This window comes from Sorex araneus, chromosome 2, assembly GCF_027595985.1.
Source record: "Sorex araneus isolate mSorAra2 chromosome 2, mSorAra2.pri, whole genome shotgun sequence".
Lineage (NCBI taxonomy): Eukaryota > Metazoa > Chordata > Mammalia > Eulipotyphla > Soricidae > Sorex > Sorex araneus.
In genome coordinates, this window is record NC_073303.1 from 260,219,329 (window position 1) to 260,247,212 (window position 27,884).

Below are 27,884 nucleotides of genomic sequence, written 5' to 3' on the forward strand. Positions count from 1 at the left end.
GGTGTACGTGTTGACTGACCCATTTTAGGGATGAGAAAAGCCGGGTCTCGGAGCGGCCAGCGGGTGTGCCTACTGCCATGTCACTGCTATAACCGGCCATCGCTGCCCTTGTCTCTTTGTGGATCCAGGGGAATCTGCAAACCGTCCCGTCAAGGAGCACTGTCTGGGGAGCACTATTTCAGTGCCACCATGAGCCTCTGTGTTTGGGCGAGTCACATTCTACAGCGACTCAGGAGAGAACGGCTACAGCAGATGGTTGGGTGGGGGCTGGGGACCAGGCGGCAGACAGACAGACAGACCTGGGCCCCGGTGGGCTTCCTCAGTGGAGCCGCAGAACCACATGGTGAGATGCAGCCTGCGCCGGCCGGAACGCACACAGCAGCTGCCTCGGCCGCAGACGGGCCTGTTTTGTGTGTTTAGTGGGTGACCTCTATGCTCCTGCTCCCTGCCCCCAAAAGCAGGAGAAAGTGAAAAAAAAAAAAAAAAAGGAAAAAAGCCCCTTTGCCTGGATGGAGACCTCAGCAGGGGGAGCTGAAATGAGACTCGAGCATGCAGTTACCAAGGAACGTCAGCAGGAGGCGCTCTTTGCAGTCCCGTCTGATCCAGCCACGGGCGCTTGGGAGACCCCGAGCATATCCCGGGGATGAAGGGAGACCCTCTTCACCGGGAATGACGGGAGACTCTCGAGCACAACAAGAGGACCGCCCCGTTCCCACCCCTGGGTTCCAACAGGGCAACTGAGACCACAGCAGCGCAGCCGGCACCCGGGCCCAGAGAAGCTGCTGCAGGCTGCCCGGCTGCCCTCGCGGTGAGAGGCGGGGTGGGCAGGGGGAAGCTGGGGGGCACAGACAGGGAGGCTTGTGGGGGGAAACCGCTCCCACAGCTCCCCCTCCTCCCACTACATCCCGCACCCACCCACCCAGTCCCGCAACCGTGCCCGGCTGTCCGCTGGGCGTCCCTGCGGCCGCACACCTGCTCTCCGGGCTGTCCCCGGGGAGCGGCAGGGCCTGGCGAGGCTGGACAGAGGCTCGGAGGCTCCAGCGCGCGTGCCCGAGAGGAGGGGCCTTCGGTGCCAGCACAGGGCAGGGCCAGCGCGCCCGGCCTGGAGGCAGCTCAGCGTGGGGCTTGCCTCTTCCGACACCCAGGGCTCCCTCCGCACCCCACTCCCACCCCCGTGTGAGGAGAGGGCGTTAGGGTTGGTGCCCACGCGCGGGCCGCTGGGCGCTCGGGCCTCCTTGGCAGCGCCCGGCAGCAGGCACACCACGTCTCCGGCCCTGTCTCTGCCGCGGGGGGCTCCCTGCACCAGCCCTGGCACTTCAGCAGCATCTGTGAGTCCCCAGGGTGTGTGTCTGGGGTAGGGGGTGTCCCTGCGGCCTCCCCTGGCTGTCCAGGGCGGGGGTGGGGTGGGCGCTGCTGCTTCCTGTCCGGCGCCTCGGGCAGTCGCTCTCCCCGTCAGCCTCGGCTCCCGCGTCCGTGGAACAGGCCAGGAGCGGGGAGCGGCGGGTGCTCCCCACAGAACTGCTGGCAGGACCCAGTGCCTTGGCACATCCGGTGCTCGGCACGTCCTCCCAGCCTCCCGCCCCCGTTCCTGCAGCTATGACCGTGTTCCGCAGCTGTGCAGGCCTGGCAAGGCGCCTTCCGGAGTGTTCTCGGGAGAGCACCACAGCTCCTCCAAGTTCAAAAAAGCCCCACTGGGGCGGTTAAATAATGGTGTTGTCAGACTGTTCCGCAGTGCTCGCCGGAAGCCCTCCCGCCCTGGGGAAACCGGCACCCCCCCCCCACCAAGCGATGGTGGGCGTCCAGCCTGCAGCCCCCCACGCAGCTGAAGGCGGGAGCCGCTTCTTCAGTCCCCGGGAGGGGATTGGTCTGAAGCAAAAAGACAAAACCTGGGGCTCGGAAGGGGGAGTTGTGGCAGACAGGCCCCTGAGGGGCACAGGCTGGGGGGCCGGGGGGGGGGGCCTGGCACTGTGCTCTGGGTCCAGCATTGTTAGAGCAACGGAGTCAGCAGCCTGGGGCTTCTCTGGAACCGGGTTTGTAATGGGGATGACTTGGGTTCTTTCTCCTCCAAGCAAAGGCTGACATAAGGAAAAGCGTCACACCCGGCAATGCTCAGGGGTGACTCCTGGTGGTGCTCGGGAGTCCATATTTGGTACCAGGGATTGAACCCGGATCAGCAATGTGCCAGGAAAACACCCTCCCTGCTGTGCTATGGCTCCGGCCAGAAAGAATCATCCTTTTTCAGAAGCATAATTGGGGCGGGGGCGGGGGGGAGGGTGGGGGATAGAAAAGACTAGAAGTCTTTGCACAGGTTTGTTCTTAACGTGGACGGACCCCAGCGATGGTATTCTCCCTCCGGGGGTGCTTTTCTGAGTCTTCCATGGCTGCTTTGGTTTTAGAACTAAGGGAAGATTTGGTTGCAAACAGTCGGCTAGAGTCAGACAGAATCTGGAAATGTGCGAACGTTCTGGGTCCCCACGGGGGAGCGTGTCTGTGGGCCCTGGGGAAGGAAGGGCCTTCGCATCTTGAGGCTCCCCCGGTGCGTCCTTGCTGTGGACCAGCAACCCCAAAGCTGGCCCGTGGGCCGAGGCACGTTGCCGTCTGGCTGAGGGGTCCTTGAGCTGGAGGGGGGTCCCCACCACCCTCGACCCCTGCCCCTTGCTCTCATCCGCGACAATCAGGCCCCCATGCGCCTGAGAACCACAGCCCGCGTGTCTGTGAAAAGTGGGTGTCAGGTGGTGGGCAGGGAACCTCTGCCCGGAGCACGAGGGGTGGGCGTCCCCGGGAGAATGGCACTGGAGAGACGGCCCCCCACGGCGGGGACGGGTGTCTGCGGGGATCTGCGGGGCTCCCTCCGAGATCAGCACATACCCCGCATCTCTCTCCTCTGTTCCACCGCAGCTGGTGCAAGCTGGAGGCCCGGGCTGTCTCCTGGTGTCGCTGGCTTCTGCGTAGCTGCTCTGACTCCTGGGGTATACGCGGTAATAAGCTGCTGACGGTTTTCCTCTCGTTAATCCGTCTTTACTGGCGGTGGGACTTAGCCAGGAACTTAGAAAGATAGAGAGAAAATTAGGGTGTTCCCCCCCCCTATAAAAATACACGGTTGGATTAGGTTTGCATCTACCCAGCTGTGTGGCCTTGGGCCGTTTGCATGGCTAGTGGAGATAAGGTCATGCAGGCAGCATTGGGACCCCTGCCCGCAGGACCCCCGATGAGCCGACTCCCTTAACCCAGTGACCCTGGGGTCCTCTGCTCCTCCTGATAGCCCTGGCTGGCCCCTGCTGCCTTCTGGATGCCTCCATTTCTGCCGTAGCCTCTTGCATGCCAAAATTCAGACCCTGAAGCGGCGTTCACGTTGGCTCTCCCACCTGCCTTCATTTTTAATTTTGTCAGAGCCATTAATTAAACGGGGACTAGGTTCCATTTACTGGTCCCATTCTTACACTGGGCCCAGAAAGAGGCTTGTAAATCACTGGCAGTAATCGACATCTGAGCAGCTGAGAGTTGCGCCGAGAGCTGCCCTCGGGGGTATCTGCCCCTGCCTGGGGGCTCTCAGGGCACCCAGCCCCCTCACCGTTCATTCCAGGATGGAGCACAGGAAGAAGGGTCTGTGACAGGAGCTCTGAGGCCAGGTGGAGGGGGGGGGGTCCCCAGCTAGTCGTGACACTGTGGTCCTTCTCGACCAAAGCAAGGCGATGCTCTTTGGGGGCTATGAGCCCAGTACACAGACGGCCAGCTGTGCTCATGCCCGCCAGGCACGGGGTCAGGGCCAGGGATGCGAGACCCTGCAGCTAGTAGGGCTTCAGTTCGGGCTGCACCGCTCCAGGCCTCTGTGCTCCAAACCGCTCCAGACCACTAGAAAGCTCTAGTTCCATTTTTGCATGTCCTTTTTGAGCATTCTGGCAAAAAGCCACAGACTGCCGTGAAAATGTCGCTTAGAACAAACTCCCCCCACCCACCCCCAGTGAAAATGGATTTTAGACTTGTGACCGTGGGGCGGTTCCTGGGGGCAAGCTGATGGGTGTTGGGGGAAGGGGCTCACTGGACAGGCTGACGGCGTTAGTGCTCGGTGCTCGGTGCACACAGAGGGTGAGCCGGACTCCTGGAACTTGACCGAATCGTCAGCCAGTGGTAAGGCGATCAAATCTGATTGAAACTAGAAATAAATAACGCACACACCCTTTGCATTCCAACTGGCTCACCAGCCTTGGTTTGAGTCTCCGGCTGGGCTGGAAATCTGGAGTCTGACCGTGGGAGCATACAGGAAGGGCTGGGCACAGATGCCCGACTGCCCGGCCAACTGACCTGACTCCGAACGCCTTCTTCCTCGCCTCAGGGCTTCTGCTACTTGCAAGTGCCCAAACTTTTGCTTTCTCTTTGCGCTGGTGGTGGTGGTGATGGTGATGGTGATGGTGATGGTGATGGTGTATGTGTGTGTGTGTGTGTGTGTGTGTGTGTGTGTGTGTGCGCGCGCGCACGAAGTCTTCATCCTTGCAGAAACAGTAGAGGGTTGGTGGCGGTGGTGATGGTGTGTGTGTGTGTGTGTGTGTGTGTGTGTGTGTGTGTGTGTGTGTGTGTGTGTGCATGCAATCTTCATCCTTGCAGAAACCTCTACACTTCCAGAGGCGGACAGTAGAGGGCCCCGCAGGAGCGATGATTGAAGCCAGGTGGGGGAAGGTCCGGGAGATGCAGGTACTGTCCCCTGGCCTGCCCGCTCCTCCTGTGAGGCCGCGGCCACCACGCTGCCCACTCCTTTTGTTCAGGAGACGAGTCCCTGGGCCTGCGTGCAGAGCCTGTGTGGGTTCGGGGAGACTGGTCGCCAGCCGGCAGCTCCCTGATTTGCCCATTTCACACTGAAAAATTTGTAATCAAGATCTGGCACCGCCGGGCAGAATCCTGCCGGGGTGTTAGGGGAGATTTGCTTCCTTTGGGGGCCACTTTCTGTTTGCCAGTCAGTAGTTTTATTTCCATTTTAATTTTCCGAGCGTCTGCCCCCAGCAACTGCCGGAGGCTTAGAATTCATGACTCTGTTGTGTGTTTACGCACTCTGCTTGCTTGTAATTGACAAATTTAAATTCTGGTCATATTTCATTTATTACACAGACCCGGGGAAAAAATCCTCAGCACAAACCTAATTACAGCACAAGTGCCACAAGGTAATTGCCATGGAAGGACTCGGCACGGCAGGGCTGAATATTTCATCTGCCCATAAAGTGATTATGCTGACAAGATTCTGAAAAATAATAAAATATGTTTAATAAAAAAGGAGCAAAATACCCGTGTTTTTACATACAAAATATTAAAACATCCTTCATTTTGGACAGATCCTAAGTCATTTGATTTTTTTTTTTTTAATTTCAAAAGACAGTCAGGAAAGCGGCTGCAGCGGCCCCGGGGTCTTGCTCTGGTCCCCTTCGTGCCGCTCGGGCCCTGCCGAGAGCAGAGCTCAGCCTGCCCTTGGGAGTTCGCCGCCGGCAGGTCCACAGCTGGCGGTACCCTGGCCAGCGTTTGGATGACCATGGCCCAGCGGCCTGGCTGCAGAGATGCAATCAGAGCTCGGCCGGCCGCCCTGCAACAGCCCGCAGGCGGTCATTTTCCCGCCTTGGGGAGACCGCCACGGCAGGCCAGTGCGGTCATTCCGCCCATGGACAGAGATGAACTGGGCGCTTACTGCTGTGTCCAGGAATTCTGCTAGGCCACAAGGAGCAGATGGCAGAGACGGAGACCAGGGATTCCTGCTCCTTCGAGAGGTAGATGGGAAGGAAGCAGAGCCCTGGGGGGGTAGGGGGTTCTCCAAGTCCGCGCTTTTCTGCTGGGCTGTGTCAAACATCTGCTTTCAGGTGATGGATGTTGTTCCACGCTGAGAGATACCCTGGAGAATCTGAAGTACAGAGAAGCAGGTTGGGACTGACGTCCCAGCCAAGCTCCAAAAGGAAACACAAAGATGGAAATCCCCGTGAATTTCACTCCCAGCGATGATGATGTTAACATCTCAGTGAATATTATTGACTTTTCTACAAGATCTTATGCTTTTTTTTTTTACATTAAGAAAGGTGAAAACATACCTGCTGTTTCGATTTATTTAACACATGTATTTTTTAAAAAAATAAATATGTTCCCTTTTCATGGGCTGGCTGGCTGAGGAGAGGCACAGAAGCGTGGGGCGGGGGGAGGGAGTGGGGGAGGGAGGGCCTGCTGGGAAGCAGGCAGAGCTGATCAGGATATATGTCTTTAATAAGCAGGCCAAGCCCTGGTGGGGGGGGGGGCGGAAGGCTGATGTGATAGAAACATATTTTATTTTAGGCCAGAAAGCTTTCTCCTGATTGGTGGATCTCTGGAAACAAACGCAACCAACATCATAAATATGCCTTACTAGATGATGGCTCTTTTCTAAAAAGCCAAGTGCATCGAGTTTTCAGACAAACAGAGCAAGCAGATGTCACCAACAGCACCGAGTTGGGTAACAGCGGCTTCTGTCCATCTGCTTTCTCTCTCCCTGGTTCCAGGAGTATCGCAGGAAGGAGGGAGCCAAGTGCAGGCGAAGTAAGTGCACGGATTGATTCCATTCTTCTGAACGGTTAAGTTGGAAAACCTCAGTGTTCTCTTGGCTTCTACGCCTACTCATTCGACGTGTCCTCAAGACCGTTTGCTTTCCTTTCTCATGGCTGAACAGTTGTGGGCGCAGCGTTGCCAGGTTTATCTCATCAAAGCACAAGATTCCTGGCTAAATTCGAATCCTAGGAAGTGGAATGGATCTTGATGTATGTACCATGCAATATTCAGGACAGAGTTATAGAGGGGAAAGATACCTGCTGTTACCTGAGATTCATGTTTCGTTGGAAATGGCCTTTATTTTATCTGGCAATTTTATCTGAACAGCAACTTATATCAGAGGGAAGTGTTGAACCACAATCCTCTCCTGCTTTACTGATATATTAAATGACATGTAAGATTTATACATTTTAGTGTGCAATGTGATAGTTTGATACAACTCCCTGTTGTGACTGGTTTGTCACAGGTTAATTAATACATCCTTCACTTCATGTGATTATAATTTTGTTATCATTGTTCTGGTGAGAACACTAAAGTTCTACTTTCATGGCAGTTCTCAGTAATCAGTATGGTATTGTCTGTGCTTACCGTGCCTTAAGTTAAATCCCCAGAACTTATTCCTCTTATAACTGAAACTCTTCATCACTTCACAAGCATCTTCCAAGTTAGCTAGTCCCTTACCCTTAGTTCTTGCCTGCCATGTCCATTTTGCTTCTAAGAGTTCAATGTTTCTGCATCTCATGTGTGAGATCAGGTGCTCTCTCTCCTCTCCTCCCTCCCTCCCTCCCTCCCTCCCTCCCTCCCTCTCTCTCTCTCTCTCTCTCTCTCTCTCTCTCTCTCTCTCTCTCTCTCTCTCTCTCTCTCTCTCTCTCTCTCTCTCTCCCTCCTGTTTAGCATAGCAAGCTCAAGCTTCATCTACCTTACAGTAAAGAGCAGGACTTCCCTCCTAGGTAATTTTAAAGTCAGAGAAAAAAACATTTTAGTTAATGCGGCCAGAAAAGTGTTGTGTGTGCTAATTTTTAAAAATTTCTTTGAACTTTTCCTTAAATGCAATTAATTCAAAGTAAGTTTTAAAAAATAATATCTTTCTATAAGTCATAACTGCTTCTTCCCAAGAAAATGTAGCTGTCTAGTGGCTGGGCAGCCTCTTGAAAAGAGCCCTGGGCAGGGACTCTTAACTTCCAGGGAACCCCAGAGGCTCCGTCAGGAGGCTGCTGGTTCCTTCCCGTGCCTGGCTTTGGGGAACGCACTGATGGTTCCAATTCACAGAAATTCCTTGATCTCTGGGAGCCAGTAATGCTCCTCGGTGCAAGCATGTGCTCGTGATCCTCCCCAAACCTTGTTTACAAAGGATCTGTACCGACTGCCGTGCAGGAATGGGGTTGCTGCTCCGGCAGGAAGCCAATCAATCCCTGGGAACAGACACCCACACTCTTAATGGATAATGAGCCGGGAAAGGATAGGAAGGGGAGTGCTGAGAGCAAGTTGAAGAAGTGATATAATTTACTCAATGTGTTCTCCTGGAAATAAAGACTTTATGTAAAGAATTTGTACTAAAACTGAGGCACCCATACTTGCCTCCACAAAATGCTTAATCACCCTGTTGTTCTATAACGGTTTTTCTCTTTATGAGAGAAATTTTCCAGCTTTTTAACCTCCTTCATTTGAATAATTTTAGAATCAACTGCAACCTGTAAAGTGCTGTATTTGCAAACTTATTAAGGAAGACAGGTTTTCTTTTTATAGAGACAGCCTTGTTTTTATAATCCCAAGTTTCCCATAGATTGTACTTTTAAGGTTTTATTTTCTTTGATTAAAAAAAGGACAGAATCTAGATTTCTTACAGAGGAGAAACACAAGGAATAGATATCATTTCCCTAAGATATTTTTTGGAGGAAAATACATAATTACAATCTGTTTCTCTGAGCTTCTTCCTTTCCCCCTTTGTAATGCTTATCCAAAGGAAGTATCAAGTTTATGTTTCTTTTTTTTTAAAAAAAAAGTGTAATAATTTGACAATAATCTTTTTCCCAAATCACAGCAGTTTGAGTCCTCTTGTAAAGCAGCAGCTCTCTGGATGGAACAGTGTTATTTTAGGGTCTTTAGCATGGATAAAGTGAGGAAGACCCTTCTCTGCAAGTGGGACATGCCTAGTGGGCTCTTAGAACTTGGAATGAGCTCAGTGTGTTAGAACAATTAACCAGAGCTCCCTAACTAATTTGACCCAGCATCCCTCCACTGGCCAGAAAACAAGTTACTCAGTATCCCCCAGAAAAATCTACCTTCTTCAATCAAACAAACAGAAAGCAGCACCCCCCCATTGCCCCCCCACCCCCATCACTGGTCACTGGTTGGGATGGGGGACTGTCCACATGGGGAAAGCCTGATCTGAATAATCCAAAGGTCTGATTTTCCTTGTCTTTAGTTTTCCTATTCCTGTGAGTTTCACTTTATTTACAATGTTAATACAAAGATTTGAAATAGATCTAAATTTTTTAAGATCGTAAATTGTAATATTAAGGTAATAAAATATATATATATATATATATAGTTGGTATGCATGTCAGCCACCCAATGCGAAGTTGAGGAACTAGCTGGCCACCCAGGGGCTGAGAGCAGGTTTGAGAGGTCGCTTATTTTATTTTATTTTTTTTTGTTTTTGGGTCACACCCGGCGATGCACAGGGGTTACTCCTGGCTCTTCACTCAGGAATCACCCCTGGCGGTGCTCAGGGGACCATATGGGACGCTGGGATTAGAACCCGGGTCGGCCGCGTGCAAGGCAAACGCCCTACCCGCTGTGCTATCGCTCCAGCCTTGAGGGGTCGCTTAGCAACGGCCACAACGTGTGTGAAACCTGGTGCTGGAGGTCCGTGCCCGTCCACACGGAGGCCCCAGCTGCAGAGACAGACGCCCGGGAGCCGGTCCCAGAGGTTCTGATGGCAGCGGGTCCTCTACTCTAGCCCAGATGGCTCGAATCCCAGGAAAAGCGTCCTCGCACAGGCGCCCAGCGATGCCCCCGGCCTGGCACGTGCAGTGCGCATCACCTGCCTGAGCTCCCGTCTGCACGGGCTCTACCCAGGCAGGGGCCTGGGGATGCAGCGGGCTCTCGGCCTAGCGGCATCTCCGGGGTGATCACGCACGCCCGAGGACGGAGCCCGGCTAGTACCCGGCCGGGGCGGGGCCTCCCTGCCGCCCCCTTCCACGCCCCGCAAACGCCCGCAAGGCGCTCGGGCCGGCCCGGAAGGCGGGAAGCTAGGACGGTGGCCAGGACCTTCTGGGCGGGGGGCGTGGCCCGGCAGCCCCGCTCCCAGCATGCACCGGGCGCAGTGCTGCCCAATCAGGGGCCGGGCTGGCACGTGCTCTGCCCGGCAGTGCAGTTGGTGCTGCGGCGACAGTGGAGCGGTGCGTGCAGTCTCCCCGCGGGCCAGGCCGGGCCGGGTTGCGGCAGTTGGGGGTCAGTCGGCGGCAGTTGGGGGTCAGTCCGTGGCAGTTGGGGAACTGTAGGAGGCATTTGGGGTCAGTAGGCGGCAGTTGGGGTCAGTCAGCGGCGGCAGTTTGGGGGTCAGTCAGTGGCAGTTGGGGTCAGTCGGCGGCAGTTGGGGGTCAGTCGGCAGCAGTTGGGGTCAGTCAGCGGCAGTTGGGGCCAGTCGGCGGCGGCAGTTTGGGGGTCAGTCAGTGGCAGTTGGGGTCAGTCGGCGGCAGGTTGGGGGTCAGTCAGTGGCAGTTGGGGGTCAGTCAGTGGCAGTTGGGGGTCAGTCGGAGGCAGTTGGGGTCAGTCGGTGGCAGTTGGGGGTCAGTTAGTGGCAGTTGGGGTCAGTCGGTGGCAGTTGGGGGTCAGTCGGAGGCAGTTGGGGTCAGTCGGAGGCAGTTGGGGTCAGTCGGTGGCAGTTGGGGGTCAGTCAGTGGCAGTTGGGGGTCAGTCGGCGGCAGGTTGGGGGTCAGTCAGTGGCAGTTGGGGGTCAGTCAGTGGCAGTTGGGGGTCAGTCGGAGGCAGTTGGGGTCAGTCGGTGGCAGTTGGGGGTCAGTCAGTGGCAGTTGGGGGTCAGTCGGAGGCAGTTGGGGTCAGTCGGTGGCAGTTGGGGGTCAGTTAGTGGCAGTTGGGGTCAGTCGGCGGCAGTTGGGGGTCAGTCAGCGGCAGTTGGGGGTCAGTTAGTGGCAGTTGGGGGTCAGTCAGCGGCAGTTGGGGGTCAGTCAGCGGCAGTTGGGGGTCAGTTAGTGGCAGTTGGGGGTCAGTCAGCGGCAGTTGGGGTCAGTCGGGGGCAGTTGGGGTCAGTCAGCAGCAGTTGGGGGCCAGTAGGAGGCAGTTGGGGAGCAGTTGGGGGTCAGCAGCAGTTGGGGGTCAATCATTGGAGTTGGGGGCAGTTGGTGGCATTTGGGGGGCAGTTGGCAACTGGTGAGGGACAGGTAGTGGCAGTTGGTGGCTGTTTGAACCGTGGCAGTTGGTGGCTGGTGGGGGCAGCTGGCAGCAGTTGGGGGACAGTTGAGGCAGTTGACATAGTTGGGGGACAGTTGGTGGCAGTTGGTGGCTGGTGGGGGGCAGTTGGCGACAAGGAGCCTTTTCCCGCTGGGAATGAGGGAGACAGTGCCACGCAGCAGCAGGGACAGCCCGAGGCCCAGGGTAGGGAAGCCTCGCGGTGCCTTCAGACACTGCCTTGAGATTCAGGGTGCCCTGGGCCCTGCCCGAGACCACCCATCCTCCAGCACCCCGCCAGGAGAGGGGACGGCAGTCGAGCGGAGGAGCAGGCGTTGCGGCCCCTCGCCTTGGCCACCGTTCCTCCAGGGGGATTTCTTTGCCTTGAGGCCCCGGTGCCCCGTGCCCTGCAAGCCTGTGCACCCCCTCATCTGCCTGGAGGGCACGTTTGGTTGGCTTCACCCCTCTTTCTGCCAGCGTCTGGCCGGGCCTCCCCTCGGGGCCTCTCGCCAGCCCTGGGTGCAGTGGAAGCCCTGGCTGCTGACCCTCACCGCACACACCTCTGGGCTTGTTTTGTTTTGTTTTCAGGGGGTGGCGGGCTGGGTTGGTCTGACTTGGTGCTCCGTGGGCCCGTGGGCCGGAGGGTGTGGCGCTGCACGAGGCCCTGCTGGAGCCCGCGGGCGGGGCGGTTTGTCCGCTTGTGTTTTATTGGTGGGGAGGCACTCCCGGTGATGCTCGGCCTGGTGGGTGGGATGGAAATCAGTCCCGGGCCTGTCCCGCCGCCGCCTTGCTCAGGTTGAGAAGGCCTTTGTCCCAGGGCCCGGGCATGGCTCAAGGGGCTGCGCCAGGTGGGAGGCCCCTTGTCTGAACTTCAGCATCGCTGGGTCTGGGGTATCGCCCCGGCGGTCCCCTGAGCGGTTCCACCTCAGCACGTCCTGCCAGTTGGCTGCAGCCCCGAGGCTCAGACCTAGAGGTTTGGCTCGCCCTCACCCAGGCTGCCCTCCCTTTCCATTTTAGCCATTGGGGCTTGAAGGTGGATGCAACTATTTTATTCGATGTGTGGAAAACAGTTGTTTTATTTCCTCTTACAGTGTCGCGAAAGTGGGTGATTGAAGTCTCCCAGTTCAGGAGAAGGCAGAGAGGTACAATTTGGCTTCAAGATTAGCTTGTTAGAAATGTTTTGGACAGGCTGTCTGGGCCGCAGATGCCCACCTTTCACACTTCAGGAGTTGTATGTGCTGATGTGGTTTATTTCCTTACCATTTTGAAATGTTGTGGTGGCTAAGGTTCTAGTGAGTACCTCTGTAAGTTTTTATTTGATATAGGTTAGTAAAAGTTTGGTTGCAACAGAATTAAATATTGGGTTGGTTTGGGGCCACACCTGGTGCAGCTCAGGGCTTAGTCCTGGCTCTGTGCTCGGGGTGACTCCTGACAGGTGTTCAGGAGATCACATGCAATGCAGGGGTTGGCCAGCAGCGGCCGTGGCACTTGGACAATAGCACAGCGGGTAGGGCATTTGCCTTGCATGCGGCCGACCCGGGTTCGATTCCCAGCACCCGAATGGTCCCCCGAGCACTGCCAGGAGTAATTCCTGAGTGCATGAGCCAGGAGTGACCCCTGTGCATCGCTGGGTGTGACCCAAAAACACACAAAAAAAGAAGAAACTTTAAGAATTTCAGTTAGAGATGTTTTTAGCTGGAAAAATGTTAATGTGATAAAGTTGATGCCTTCCTATGTTGAAATTCTAACCATTTATAAAGACTTATTTCACAATTAGTTGTTCCTAATATTTCCTTTTAAAAATACTGAAAATCTTAAGTATTTTAAAAATACTTATAAATTCCCAATATTTGTATATTTATTTATACATTTATTTTTTGTTTTTTTAAAATCAGATGTCTAAGAATAATGTTACTGACCAGAAGCTAAATCTGGAAGCAGTGATTAAAAACATTCACATGATTTCATTGGAGTTGAAGAAAACACAAGGTAAGTGTGTGGGATCACTAAAGTAATTTGCATGGCATTTTTAAATCAACCCAGCACAGAGTCAATTTCTGCTTCTGCTAGAATGTAACTAACTTTTGCCCACCTATTAGTATGTATCTGTTTTTAAATGCTACAATGACTGGAGTGATAGCACAGCAGGTCAGGCATTTGCCTTGCACATAGCCGACCTGGGTTCAATTCCTCCGTCCCTCTTGGAGAGCCTGGCAAGCTACTGAGAGTATCCCGCCCACGGCGGAGCCTGACAAGCTTCCTGTGGCGTGTTCGAAATGCCAAAAACAGTTACAAGTCTGACAATGGAGATGTTACTGGTGCCCGCTCAAGCAAATCGATGAGCAACGGGATGACAGTGATACAGTGATACAATATTCTGTAAATCTGTAAAGATGAATTATGCCTTGGCCTAATTCAGTGAGCTGACTTGAATACCCTTCCCTGATTCTTAACAAGCTGATGCTGTTGTCTGACCGTCATTTATGTGCTTTCTTCCTTTGACAAACGTAGTGACATCTCATTCTGCCAAACTCAGTCTTTAGTAATTAATCTGTACTGATTTTCTTAAGTTCCTTTCACATCAAAAGTAACTTTCATCCATTGAGTTACTGGTTTTTCATTTGAAATAGGTCTTTAGAGATTTTAGATCTTGCGGGCCATGATGTTTAGTCAGTCATATCAGAGATGTGTTCGTGTTCAATCATTAGCTAGGCTTATACACTCTGAGAATATTTCTAGAGGTACTCTGTCTCTAACACGGCACTCCTGTGTTGGGGTCTCCCTGTGCCCACTGAGCTCCCCAGTCAGTCTGTTCCAGTTCAGTTTGTCCTTGGGGCGACTTGTGACTTGCTCTCCTGTTTCTTTCACCTGGTTGCTGGTTTGATTCCTAACCTTGGAAAGTACACCCAGTTCTTTAACGTTGGATATTTTTCTTGGGGATATTTTTTGGGGGACACGTTGGCATGCTCAGGGCTTACTCCTGGGATGCACTCAGGGTTCACTCCTAGTGTATTTAGGGGACCCTATAGGGTTGCAGAGATCAAACTGAGTTAGCCGTGTGCAAGGCAAGAGCCCTGCCCACCATTCTATTGCTCTGGCCCTTAATTCTTGGACATTTGGAGGTTAACCCCATCTTAGTTATGATGCCTCCAACTAAAAGTAATAAAAATACTGCTAATGTGACTTACTGTTCGTGTAAGGGAAATAACAAGGTCTGCGGAAGGGCAGCTTTAAAAGCAGTGCAGATTGGTCAGGTACCGGGGCCTTCCCATCTCTCTGCTGTTGGGAGTCATGGCCAGCAGGCCTGCCGTGCAGAGCATCTGTGTCTCTTTAAGCAAGCCTTTGGGCAGATCCTTCCAGAACAGTCCCCCTTGCCTTTCATTGGCCAAACTGGCATCCCTTGATTGTCACGTGCGGCCACTGCAGAGGGGAATCAGAGAGCCAAGAGCCTTCTGGCCCCATCGGGGTTACTGCTGCAGCTGGAGAGAGCACTAGCAGTAGAGTCAGCCATGCTGACTGTTGGCCCGTGGCACTCAGACAGCGAGTACCTGGGAACTTTAGACACAATTCCCTAGGGCTGATTCTGGGACGTTGAGAGACAATTCACTATTAAAAAAAAAAAAAATTGGGAAGTGCCTAAGCTATAGATGGCTCAGTCAGATTCACAGTACTCAGCAGGTTCTGAGGAATTTGGTTTGGAGAAATCTGGGTGTCTGAATTCATCTCTGAAAATAAATCTCAACAGTCCAGCAAGGATTATCTTTCTAAAATGTGGTAAGTCTGCTGAAAACCCTGGATTGGCTTACCCCAGGTCCAGGCTCTGGAATGAACGGAAAGATCTCTTTTGAGATGAGACACGTTTACTTCCCTCTAGTCTTCCCTCCTGCTTTGTTCCCTCAACGTGTTCTGCTCGAGCATTCCTGAACTATTGACTTAACTGCGTGGCGGTTAACTTGTCAGCTGCCACAAGCCCGAGCTCACCAGCCAAACAGTTTAACTGACTGGCAGGCACCTTTCACCGAGTGCTTGCTGCCTTTCCGCATCGCTGACCATTCTTTGTTGGATGTTTACTTCCCTCACCCCCCCACAATTGTAAATTTCTTCATGTAAATTCCGAATAGTTAACAACTTGCCTTGATGTGACAGGTTCTTTGAAATGTTAATGTTAATGAAATGAGTAATTTATTTCAGATACTTGCTCTCATTTGAAACAATTAGAGAAGTTTTTCTGACCACTCCGTACTTGAGTACTTGATCATCTAACTGTTCTAGTTTGGGGATTGTTCTCTAAAATAATATGATGTATCTGGAGCCTCGTGGGATTTGTCGGACAGGATACAGGGCACTTGAAGAGTTAGAGCAGGAGGCAAACCGTTTACTTAACTGTGGAAGGTGACAGTGTCAGTAGTGAAAATGTACTGCGGCTGAGGATGTGACTCAAGTGAAGAAAACACATGCCTTACGTGTACGAGGCCCTAGGCTCTATCCTTGGTACCACATGGCCCCCTGAGTACCATTTACCCAACCGGGGGAGGTTTGGGGCAGAGTCATCACAATTCGGCATGACAAAGAATTGACACTTACATAAAGGGAATGTCATATGCTGTGAGGGTAATTGTATATAAAGATGTTAAATCTTTTTTTTTTCTTTTTGGGTCACACCTGGCGATGCACAGGGGTTACTCCTGGCTCTGCACTCAGGAATTACTCCTGGCGGTGCTCAGGGGACCATATGGGATGCTGGGAATCGAACCCGGGTCGGCCGCGTGCAAGGCAAACGCCCTACCCACTGTGCTATCGCTCCAGCCCCTAAAGATGTTAAATCTTAAGCTAGTAAAAATTAAAGTCAAGTATATTGGAGGTTGGGTAGTGAAAAGAACTATACATTAATCTTATTTAGAAACAAAAGGTATGTAAGCTCAAAAAGATAAAATATGTATGTCATTTAGAAACTTGGAGGTAAATACTAACCCTGCTTCCCCAAACAAAAATACTTAAAAGAAACACACAGAAAGAATATTTTTAAAAGTGTTTGCCTCTAGTAGGTTGGAGATTTCTTTCTTTTTTTCTTATGGACCTATTTGATTTTCTATACTATGTATCACGTGTAACAGATAAAAATAGTTTAAAAAGTATAAGCCAAATCTGAATATACCAGAGTGTAGGAAGATAAATGACAGACTGAAGGCTAAATAGCATTCTTAGTAAATTTTTGTATCATGCTTATGTTTGTGGTACGTGAATATGACTGTTTTGATATTCAATTAAATTGATAATTTGAAAGAAAACTAAGTGAGGAGTTGGGAAGTTGCTACTTAGTCATAGTTGCCTGTGACATGTGTGTCTTGTATTTTGTCTCACACAGAGCTCTCCCAGCTACTCCTTTGTGACCTCATTCTGTATTTTAAATGTCCGGGGGACACAGATGACTTAAAGGAAACAGAAGGAAACAAGCCCCTCTTTGAAGAGCCTAAAATATCAGATGTGTGCCTTGCTTCCAGAAGTTCTAACTAAATTTGTTTTAAAGTTATAACTATTTGTTGAATTAACACATTATCTGGGAGAATTTAGTTTACTAATGTGTTTAGTATAATAAAGATATCTTAGGTCGTAGTCCTTCTGTGTAGTCCTGATTCTTCCCCTCCCCAGTGACTGCTGTCACTGTGGGCCGATGATGGGTCTCACCATCATCATAGCCTGGCTACGGTGCTCGCAGACATTTTCCTCGAGGGGCTTGCTGAGAAGGGCGATGGTGTCCCACGTAGGTTGTGGTGCTTGCACACTGGGCCTTGGCGCTCCTCTAATGGTGTTGCCTTCACAGTGCTCACCCGGGTTTGCACTCAGTCCTGGTCACACACGTCTTGGTGGTAGTGCTTGCTGGGGTCCCTGCTGTGCTCAGTTCCTGTCTGGGGGGCTTGCATAGGTTTCGGTTGCATGCTCGCAAGGGGTCACCTACCTTTGATGTGGAGCTTCCACAGGCTAGGTGCAGACTCACAGCCCTTGGGGCTCTGGGGATTCACAGCGGAGCAGCCAGGGTCTCTCTTAGCAGCACACGTGGCGGCATGGGTATGCAGCTCGAACCCTGACAGTCCCCGGGCCCGGTTCCGAGCCGTGAACCATCCCTGTGGGCCCTGCTCTGGAGGGCGGTGTCAGTGTTGCAGAGAAGGGCCAGTTGCTTTCAGTGACACAGGCTGCCCTGGGAAAGGCTGGAGCGTACCGCTTGTCCTTCTCTGCAGCCTTCAGCCTGCCACCTTTCACTCCTGTGCTCGCAGGTTCCCCCTTCAGCTCCTGGGAGTGCAGTTAGAACCAGGGTGGAGGCAGCGCTGCCCAGCCCCCCGCCCCCGTGGACCACGCCATCTGTGGGCTGCTGGTCACTGTGTGCTCGCGTCCACTTAGGCCGGAGGAGAGTTGTGTATATAAATGGATAGTACAGACTCACAGTTTTGTTCATCCACTCTCAAGAGACACTACGTGCAAATTCATTTAGAGTACCATGCCAGATAAAACGGTCAGAATGTGTCCCACGCACGCTGCCCTGTGGGAGCATCACTCACCCCTGTGCTCTCCCACAGAGCGGGAGTCTGGGCGCCCTGCTCGACCCTTGGCCGAGTGACGATGTTCCGTCAGGTTTGCTTTGGAAGACGCGGCTGATTTCAGTCTTCTAATCAAGAGCATCTAATTTTTTAATGCTTATGGTTTCTTATTGGCATTTTTGTAGTTGCGTGATTTTTACAAAGCTTTTAACAACAGATTTATACATTCAGTGATTCCTCTCCAAAGCCACCTGCCAGGCCAGCAGCCTTCTATCTGTGACCCAGGGCTCCCCCTCTCTCCCAATCCTGCCTCCTTATCGAACTTTTAAAAAAAATGCTCTGGTCAGATGCTAACGGTAGTGTTGGCTCCTGTGGTTTTGATATGCATCATAACCTCACCTCTGAATTCCTAGAATGTCCAAGGCCTGTGAGTCTGCATCCTTCCTCTCCCCTCCATTTCTCCTTCCTTCACACTCTTCCTACTGTAGCCCAGAGTCAAGGATTTGCCGACATTTAATACCTTTGGTTCTCGGTCCTCTCAAACCTGCATTAGTCAGGAACAGAGTTCTGTCCCTTTAACTGTCTTCAGCATGCCCTTTAGTTCCATCAGGTTGCACTGAGCCACATGAATTCATCCATGGCTCATTGTATTCTGTTGTGTATGTGACATACCACAACTTGGTCCGTTTTCCCTGCTGTTGAGCAGCTGAGTCATCCCCATATCCTGAATATTGTGTGAGCACTGCGGTGAATATAGGCAAGCATATATCTTTCACGTGAATGGTTTTGCATTTTGGCAGTAGAATGCCAAGAAGTGTGTAGGGTCATAATGGAGCTCGCTTCTTAGTTTTTATTTTCTTTTATTTTTGAGAAATCCTCACACTTTTCAAAAAAGTTGAATTGACAACATTTCCATGAAGCAGTGAATAAGGGGCTGGGGCGATATCACAGTGGGTAGGGTGTTTGCCTTGCACGCAGCCGACCCAGGTTCGATTCCCAGCACCCCATATGGTCCCCTGAGCACCACCAGGAGTAATTCCTGAGTGCAGAGCCAGGAGTAACCTCTGCATCTCCAGGTATGACACCCCGCCCCCCGCAAAAAAAAAAATAGAAATGAATAAGAGCTGCAAGAGTGCCTTTTAAAATACCACATCCCTGGCAACACTCGTTTCCCATGTTCTTGGTAATATGACATTCTCACTGCTGTCAGTGAACTCATTGTCCTTTTGGTTAGGATCCCTGAGTGACGAGCACTTTTCCAATATACTTACTGGCTGCCCACATGTTCTGTTGTCGTCAATTCCTGTTCGTCTCTCCTGTCCATTTCTGGGTGGGGTTATTGGTTGCTGAGCTCTATGAGTGCTTTATAGATACTGGATATTAGTGTTTTTTTCTGATATATTGTGTTCCGATATCCTTTCCCACGCAGCACAGTGTCTTTTATTTTAAGCCCAGTCTCTTTTGCCATATAAAGTCTTTATTTTGATATAGTACCATTTTTAATTAATTTATTTTTTAATTAGTGAATCACCGTGAGGGTACAGTTACAGATTTACACATTTTCGTGCTCATGTTTCCCTCATACAATGTTCGAGAACCCATCCCTCCACCAGTGCCCATTATCCACCACCAATAAACTCAGTATCCCCCCCACCCTACCTGCCTCTGTGGCAGGGTATTCCCTTTTGCTCTCTCTCTCCAATTGGGTGTTGTGGTTTGCAATAGAGGTGTTGAGTGGCCATTGTGGTCAGTCTCTTAGTCTACTTTCAGCACGCATCACCGTTCTCGCGATGGTCTCCAACCACATTTTACTTGGTGTTCTCTACTCTCTCTGAGCAGCCTTTTTTCCCAGAATGTGAGGCCAGCTTCCAAGCCATGGAGCCAACCTCCTGGTACTTATTTCTACTATTCTTGGGTGCTAGTCTCCTACTCTGTTATTTTATATTATTTTTTGTTATTTTTGTCATTTTGTTATTATGTTATTTTTTATGTTATCTTTTCCAGTAGAATTGTATCATTGAAGACAAGTTTGAGGTTCAGATTCTGGACTGTGTTCTGTCTATATTTTTCTCAGTATACGTTAGGGATTTTAGTCTAGCAAATACGAGTTTCTAGTTGTAAGTACTGGAGACAACTCAAGCTCACGGGAGTGCTTGTTGGGTGTGTGACGGGAAGACTGGTGGGAGCAGACTTCAGGGGCGCTGCCAGTGCATGGCGTGGGGCATCCTTGTTCCGTTTCTCCGTGTTAACCGGAGAAGGCGGGCTATAGGCACGCCGGCAGGCAGCTGCAGCACCTCCGAGACGTCAGCCCTGGTCTGCTGCTGCCGAGAGGAGTAATGACCATTGGCCTTGGCAACCTGTTTATCCCTGAGCATATCCTGAGTCAGTGTCACTGGTGACCTGGGGGCCCCAGAGAAAAGGCCTGATGTATCGGATCCCCACACTGTGTCTGTCATAGTAGTGGAGTAGCTTTCCTCTCCAGGATACCTTTATTCTAAATCTTTCTTTCCTCCAAAGAACATTTGTGAAGCTTTGGCTTTGCTCTTTGCACATAACTCCCTGCCGGGTGATAGCTTGAAATCTGCTATGAATTTCATTTTAGATAGTTTTGAACAAAAACTCATAGATGACATAAGGTCAGCTGATGCCGTTACCAACAGTGCTCTCTCCAATACAAACACCTCGGCTTCTCAATAATTAATTGCTTCTCAGTAAATGCTTATTGAAAGTTCTGCTGAAAAAAATATACAGATGAATGCAGGGTGATTTTATTCTCCCAACTTTAAATCCCTAAGCTCTGGGGCCAGAACGATAGTAACAGTGTGTAGGGCATTTGCCTTGTACGCGCCTACCCGGGTTTGATCTCCAGCATCCCATAGGGTTCCCCAAGCACTGTGAGCAATAACCCCGAGCATTGCAAGGTGTGACCCAGAAAGCCCAAGAAGAAGTCCTAAGTTCTGAACCCTTAATAGGGAATAATCTGGGATCGAAGGATGACGTTTTTGTGGGGGGGAAATGTTTTTTTAATCACCGTTGGTTAGAAGTCTACACATACTTCTTTGCCAGTCAGAAAATTTGTATATTTAGTAAAAAGAAATTTGGAGACATTACTGGTGACCACTCGAGCAAATTGATGAACAACGGGGTGACAGTGCTACAGTGCAGTAAAAAACTTAATTTTTTGTTAATAAGCTATTTGAAGTTATAACCAAGTCCTACAAAGGCAAAAGCTTGATGAACAGCCAAGTGCCAGGGATTTGTTTTGCTCAACTCCTACTCCTTTCTGTGATGTTGAGTGAGTGGATTGCTGAAGGGTTACGAAGGCCTGCGGGAAAGATGAGCAGGGCTTGGGCCAGAGTCCCAGGAGCATAAAGCAAGAAGGGGGAAGAGGGAGCCTTGGTGGGAGCGTCGGGTCAGATTTCTGCTTTCCCATAGCTCCAGGAGGACGTTGGTCACATCTGCAGGGCATGACAGCACCTTGGGAGGAAGGTGGGCGTGGGCTTGCCTGGGGCTTTCTGGTGTGGAGATCCAGGTTTGACGCGAAGTCTCATCACTAAAATGTTTTCTCTTGGTACTTTATGGGGTTGGGCTGGAGCGATCGCACAGTGGTTGGGCATTTGCCTTTCACGAGGCCGACCCGTGTTCGATTCCTCCGCCCCTCTCGGAGAGCCCAGCAAGCTACCGAGAGTATTGAGCCCGCACGGCAGAGCCTGGCAAGTTACCCGTGCATATTGGATATGCCAAAAGCAGTAACAATAAGTCTCTCAATGAGAGACGTTACTGGTGCCAGCTCGAACAAATCGATGAGCAACGGGATGACAGTGACAGTGACTTTATGGGGTTATATTTGCTTTAAGATATTAACAATAGTATGGGCTGAGCGACATCAGTAAAATAATATAACTCCAAAATCTGAAGACAAATGAATTTTAATCCCAGGAAGTTATTCTAAAACTGATTTATCTTTTCATAAAAAATTGTACAAAACATATCCTCAGCAAAAAGCACCAAATGAGAAAGGCTAAAATATTTTGGAAGCCTCTTAATTTTGTTATTGTTGCTGAGAAAATTTAGTAATTTTCTTACAGATATAAAACTGTCTTTGGCAAGGTTTTACTCTAACAAAAATCATTTTATATAATACCATAAATGGTTTCTGTTTCAGCATCTCTTATTCATATAAGTAACCCAAGTTACTTAACCACATAAGCTACTATGAGAAGTGGTTGTTCAAAAATGGACAGTAAAAAAAAACCCACTTATTATAGTATGTTATAGTAATGACATTCATGCCTACTCAACTTAGGCATGAATATCAATTACTCATGAACTTCATATTGAAAAAGAATAAGTTATGGGATACTTGATAGTCTTCATTTCAAACCATTTTTTGAAACCATAAACTGTTGTTTCTGTCGAAGGATTCAGTGCAGTTCGGAGTGTTTGTTCGTTCACCAGGGTTGATGTTCCCATATTGACAACACAGGCGGGAAGGGGCCTTCTCAAGCTGGCTCGCTAGGGATGGCCTGCAGAGTACGTCAGCGTGCACTGGTTTCTGGAGTCTCGGTTTTGCCCATCAATGAGCAGAAGTGGCATTTTCCTGAAGTAGTCGATAATAGCCGACACAGACAAAAAGTCCTGAAAGATTCCAAGTGGGACAAAAGTGAATAGCATGAATTCCACTATTTTGAAGTTTATATAAAAGATCTCTTCCAAGTTCTGAGGATTTGGGGGAAATATGGAAAATTAGACAAGCACTTTGATGATTTCTGCTGTCGAAATTGAAAAATATTTCCTTAGGACTATTGAACAAACTGCTGCAAACTTACACACAATTTACGGTACACATAGGCAATTCTCTGTAAATATCCCAGTTATGTTAACCTCGCCTTGGGGCTCGCTCCCTGTGTTTGGGGGGCGGTTTGTGTACCCTACTCTGCAGCTGCGTGGGAAGAGATGAGGAGGCGGGTTCTTCTCCCTTCTGTGGCAGAAGCTCACGCCTCAGTGCTGTGTCCCCGCGCTGTCCTGACAGCCAGCGTTCCTGCTCCTTCGCCCAGAGGGCCAGAGCAGTCGCACAGCTGCTAGAGTGTTGGCCTTGTGCACAGCTGACTCAGGTTCCATCCCCAGATGGTCCCCCAAGACCATCAGGAGTGACCCCTGAGTAAAGAGCCAGGAGTAAGCCCTGAGCACACCTGGGTGTGTCCCCTCAGTCCCCTCAAAATCATTTAAGTGTTTAATCATAACAGTCCTATTTTTTTTTACCATTTTTAGGTGTTGATTTAAAAGTCTTCACTACACTGAAGTCTTGTTTAAATTGTCATAAACGATAGACAGGATTTACCTTTGACACCATCTGACTGTAGTTTTTAAATGTGTTTAAATGTTAACTGTTTTTCTGATCTTGAAAGTTATTTCTGTGGTTTTAGATTATTTAGAATATAGCTACACAAAAGACTCCTGTGGCAGAGCCTGGCCCTGTTGTATTGACTTTTCTTTCTATGAGTCACGCAAGCAAACCTTCACGCTGCCACACATGAGAATCCTGAAGAACAACAGTGGGGCCCATGGAGATGGGTAAGCAGAGAGTTAAAGAGAGAATTTCTGGGGAATTTTGCAACTAGAAAGTCCTTACCTCTTTCCCTCGGAGACCAGTTCCCAGCAGGTAAACTTGATTTTCCTCCTGGTAACGAATCTTGATGTTGTAAACTTTACCTTTGTACAGTACCATGAGGACATAGGGGTTGCTTATTGTTTTGTTAGAGCTATCTCTCACCAGAAAAGTGCCATCCTGCAAGGACAAATTCTTGTTATTAAGGGAGAGTAAAAGTCAATGCTCATGTTTCCTCTACTAGCAGCAGGCGAGGCTCTGAGCCTCTGGGAGCCTAATCAGGTGTCAGTCGTGGATACTCAGTTACCTACACAGCCTCGGGTCCCACGTGCCATGGATTCTTAGTTGTCAAGAACCAGGCAGCAGAGATTTTATTAGGAAAAAGTCCAAGTCACCCTCTTTGAAGTCTCAGTGAACAAAAAGGAATTGCTTTTTCAGGGATAAAGTAATAAGCAGCTGAGTGGATAAAGGACCAGACAAATAAGGACTTTATTAGGGCAGGGTGTATCTTTCACTTCCTGAGATAAAATTCCCAGCTCTTTCCTTCACCCCAAGTCAGAAACCCTCTAAATGCTTAAGAAATCCACCCATCTTAGACCTTATGATCTCTGGAGTGTTTCGACACCATGCACATATTGAGTAAGATTAAATGTGGATTCTTTTTTTATCACTATATTTACTAAAATACTATGATCTGTTTCATAATTTAAAAATTTATTCTGTAAGTTATTGCTGTATAGTATGACTGCAAATGTCTAATACTGAAATGTAATTAATTGGAAAGGATGTATGTAAACCTACTGCCTCTGCTCTGAATCTAGATGGTTCGACAAAACCTTCTGTCTGAAATGGCTCTCCTTTGACGTTTTTTATTGAATCGTCGTTTTGGGGGACCGTCCCCAGTTTATGCTTAGGGTTAACTCCTGGCTCTGTGCTCAGGGGGTTACTTGTGGCAGGACTCTGGGGACCATATACAGTGTTGTTTGATCTCTTTATTTTATATATTTATTTTGGTTTTGTTTTGGGACCACACTAGTGGTCATCAGGGCTTACTCCTGGCTCTACATGCAGGGATACTTCTGTAGGGGTCCGGGGCACCATTTGGGTTCTGGGGATCGAACCCGGGTTAGCCACATGCAAGCAGCTGCCTTCCCCGCTCTACTATCTCTCCATCCCCAGCCATTTGATCTTTTTATTATCATTGAGTAAATTCTAGAATATCTCTGGGAAACAAACATACCTAGGACCAATCATTCCCATTTTCGAGTAACTTTAGAATCATCCACAGTGCAGTTTACGAGGCTTCCAGAAAACCTTTACAGCCTCTGGAGATGAGACTCGGAAATCAGAGCTCTGTACAGCTCCCCTGTGGGCTTAAGTGCTGCTGAGGTCGGAAACTCTGGGTATTGGCTCCAGGAGTGGAGGAAGACAGGAGCTTCTCTTTCTCCCCTGCTGTATGGGTTCAAGGCTGGGGCTCAGCTCTGCGCCATAGGGAATCTGGCTGCTGAGACCTGTGCCCCAGAGCACAGCTGGGATTCTCTGGGGAAAGTGCAAAGACAGTTTCTGGATTTTTCTGGATATGGGTTCCTTCATATTGACGTAGATGCAACTGGTATTAAGAGGAAGATGGAAATTTGCGGAAGAGTCTCCGTTTACCATTGTCTAATTCCTATGACAAGACAACACTTTCTGTCAAGAAAATACAGGATTCTAACAGTTTTAGTTTAGACTTTGCCCGGGCCTGGAAACCTTTGCTCTGAGTGCTGGTGTGAGTTGGTCACTAAACAGCCTCTTTGGAGTAAGAGCACGCGTGTCACTTCCAAGATTCCTCATCCATAATTGGTTCCAAGAAAAGTCAGCTCCCTTTTGCCCTTCCATTAATATTTATAGCTACACAAAAATAAACTTTAGCACAGTACCTGGTTTATCTTTCTAAGAGCAGCTTCTGCTTCCGGTCGGGTGATATAAGAAACGTACCACTCTTGGTTCAATGAATTCTGAAAGTGTGGGTTTAAAAAACAATAGATTTTGCAGTTACATATATGTGAAAAGAAAAGCCTCCAAATAATGATTTCCCATTAAAAAAAGCATCTCAAGTCCATGAATTTTGAACTGTTTTCTCAATTAGAACATAGACTATTTTGGTCGGGCTAAACAGAAAGCATTTGGGCACAGCCCATTTGGTCTTAACAGGGACTGCACAGGTAGCTTTGGATCCTCCAGTAATGGCTCCTCGAATCATAAAAAATAAATGGGCTGCAATTTCATTTAAATAATGAAAAAAGTAATGAGCAGTGCACATACACTAGGAAACATGAAAATGGGATTATTTTTCTTGTTAAAGGAAAAAAAATGAAATAGCCTTTAAAAGCAACAAGAAGAAACAATTTTCATCTGAATCCATCCTTAACGTTTTTTCACGAGAAACAGAAATTAAGGCTGATAGATGATAAAATGATAGAAAATAGTTTTCAGTGGGAATTTCTGGTGATTTATTTCCTGGGAAAATAGCAAATGCAAACAGGCTTTCTCACCTCTTCCCCAGGAGCTGGTGGCCGGGGCTTGCTGGGAACGGGCCTGCTTTCCACTCGCGGAGGGGGCCTGCCGCCCGGGCCTGGGGGGTAGGGGACGGCAGTGTGTAAGTCAGTGTTCGTTTCCTCCTAGCTCCCAGATGCCCTTGCAAACATTCCCAGCAGTTAAACCTCAAGAAACAGCTTTCAGGCTTATTTTTTTACATGTTTAAAATGACAAGGACTGCTTGGAAAACATTCTGAGGTGTTGTTTTGAGAGCAGCCCTGCAACGTGGAGTGAATTCTCCAACGCGCTGTTGTATCGGGCCACTAGATCCATTTGTGAAAGAAGCCACAGTGTCTCCAGTGTCATCACTGAAAGGAACGTGAGCAGCTGTCAGTATTCGCTACTGAAGCTTCGCCGTTCAGTGGCAGTGATATTCGCCCACTCCTGCTCACGGCCAGGGGGAGGCTGCCAGGGGACACTGAGGGAGTTTCCTTTTTTCTGGAAAGGGAACGGCCAGATTAGTTGGGGAATCTCTGATCTAAACAAACCGTGCTTTAAATGCCGGGATTGACTTGAACCTGCGGTTCTCTGGTTGCACCCTTCAAAAAATAAATTTCTGGGGCCAGATAGTATATCAGTGTTCGCAGTGCTCGTGGCTGACCTGGCTCCACTAGCAGTGACTCCTGAGCACAGAGCCAGAAGTAAACCCTGGGCACAGCCCGTCGTGGCCCCGAAATTAAAAAATACATAAATAAAAGTGAGCATTTCTGGAGTGAGCCGGGGCAGGGACAGGCATGGCAGCAAGCTTGCCCGCTGCTCGCATGGGCGTTCCTCAGACCCGCTGGAGCGCGGGTACCTCCTGTGCCACGAGTGGGTGTCTGCCCCTCGCAATGCTGGCCCCGAGTCGCGCTGTTCTTACGCAGCCCCTCAGTGCCAGGACACATGGCAGGTGTCACCTTTTCGGTCCAATAGGAATTTTATAGTGTTTGTTGGCTTGGGTGCTACCTAACGTTAGGAAATTGGTATAACGGGGGAGGTGAGGTCAAGGCCAGCTTCCTAAGGGAGAGTTCCGTGGTGGCTGATGAATCGTCCAGTCACTCCAGCAGCCCTTGGCACACGGCTAACCCCAAGGGAGTGCTAAATGAGGAACTCGATGCTTTTCAGGAAGCAACCAAATCTTTGCCCAAAGGCTTTGGGTTGCCAGGTTAGTAATCCAGCCATGAAGGCATGTGCCTCGCCCGGAATACGCACCTTGAGAGAAATACGGTGGCAGGGAGTTGCTGTGCTGGAAGTGACTGAGGAGAGAAGCAGAGTTGAGTTGGTTGGTGGTTCAGGGCCCAGGCGGGAGGCTGCTTCGGGGAAACATACTGAGCACAGTCATGGCCCCCTCTGTCTCGGGGGCACGTTTCAGGACCCCCACTGGACACGTGGAACCCCCCGGCAATGATCCCTCTGTCTACGCTTTGCCTGCGCGCTGTATGGTAGTGTAGAGTGTAGCTGGGAAGACAGTAGGAACTCAGCAGGACAGTCCCAGCCACTGTGCGTCCTGTTGGGTTAGCCCTGTCTCTGGCTGGTAGTGGGGAGTCGGTGGAGCCTGTGAGGCAGGGAGACAGTTGTCACTCTCACACAGCCTCGCGACTGCAGGGAACGCCTGGTGGGACACACTTCACATGTCTTAAATCTGGTTAGTTTAACATAACACAAAACGCGGGAGGGGCAGGGCGGAGTGGCTTGAGTAGCTGGCTGGCTTCTCAAGGCTCGGGCGGGAAACATGCTGCCCGCCGAGGAGGCCTTCAGCCTGGAGCCCGCAGAAACCCTGCGGGGAGAGGACATAACCTCAGGGGCTTGTTGGGGAGAGGGAGTGCCAGGGCCCCGGGGCCGAGGCTGGGAGCTCAGCCTGTTACCCCTGTGGAGTGGCGCCGTGCCCACGTGGAGAGCCACTGTCAGTCAGGTGGCAAAGCCTCGCATAAGGACGCACAGAACAATTCTGAGTAGCAGTCCCATCCATGGGCCAGAAACATGAGAATAGTTGATGACACAGTCAGAGGATGCTGGAGAGAGGGAGAGGGAGAGGGAGAGGGGGAGGGAAGAAAAGGGAGAGGGAGAGAGAGAGGGAGACCTAGCATCTGTGGGACTGGGGGTGGGGGGACACTGCTCAGTGCCCAGCAGCAGTTTCTGTCAACATCAGCTCCGCTTGGCAGTCTCAGGACTGGGATTTGGGGACAGCGAGGGACGGGGCTGGGGGACAGCGTGGGGTGAGGCAG

At 50.3% G+C, this 27,884-nt stretch overlaps 2 protein-coding genes across 2 annotated transcripts in view; one reads left to right on the top strand and one right to left on the bottom strand.

The window, feature by feature from the left end:
- The first annotated feature begins 1,251 nt into the window (after positions 1-1,251).
- Positions 1,252-16,476, top strand: C2H5orf58 (chromosome 2 C5orf58 homolog). The gene is made up of 3 exons (XM_004611558.2): positions 1,252-1,328; positions 12,858-12,951; positions 16,328-16,476. Exons 2-3 carry the CDS (start codon positions 12,858-12,860, stop codon positions 16,474-16,476), a joined length of 243 nt encoding a protein of 80 aa, XP_004611615.1. The 5' UTR covers positions 1,252-1,328.
- A 4,092-nt stretch (positions 16,477-20,568) lies between these two features.
- LCP2 (lymphocyte cytosolic protein 2) overlaps positions 20,569-27,884 on the bottom strand; it is a 29,584-nt gene continuing 22,268 nt past the window's right edge. Inside the window, exons 17-21 of the mRNA XM_004611559.2 lie at positions 26,872-26,915; positions 25,638-25,717; positions 25,023-25,100; positions 23,128-23,283; positions 20,569-22,133 (exon numbers count right to left, since the gene is read on the bottom strand). Of these exons, the coding sequence (XP_004611616.1) occupies positions 22,011-22,133; positions 23,128-23,283; positions 25,023-25,100; positions 25,638-25,717; positions 26,872-26,915 (481 nt within the window). The 3' untranslated portion in view covers positions 20,569-22,010. The remainder of the gene's footprint in view (positions 22,134-23,127; positions 23,284-25,022; positions 25,101-25,637; positions 25,718-26,871; positions 26,916-27,884) is intronic.

Coding starts and splice junctions, on each gene's coding strand:
- C2H5orf58 (XM_004611558.2), top strand. CDS start 12,858: ATGTCTAAGAATAATGTTACTGACCAGAAGCTAAATCTGGAAGCAGTG. Junction 12,952..16,327: donor GGAGTTGAAGAAAACACAAG/GTAAGTGTGTGG, acceptor TGTCTCACACAG/AGCTCTCCCAGCTACTCCTT.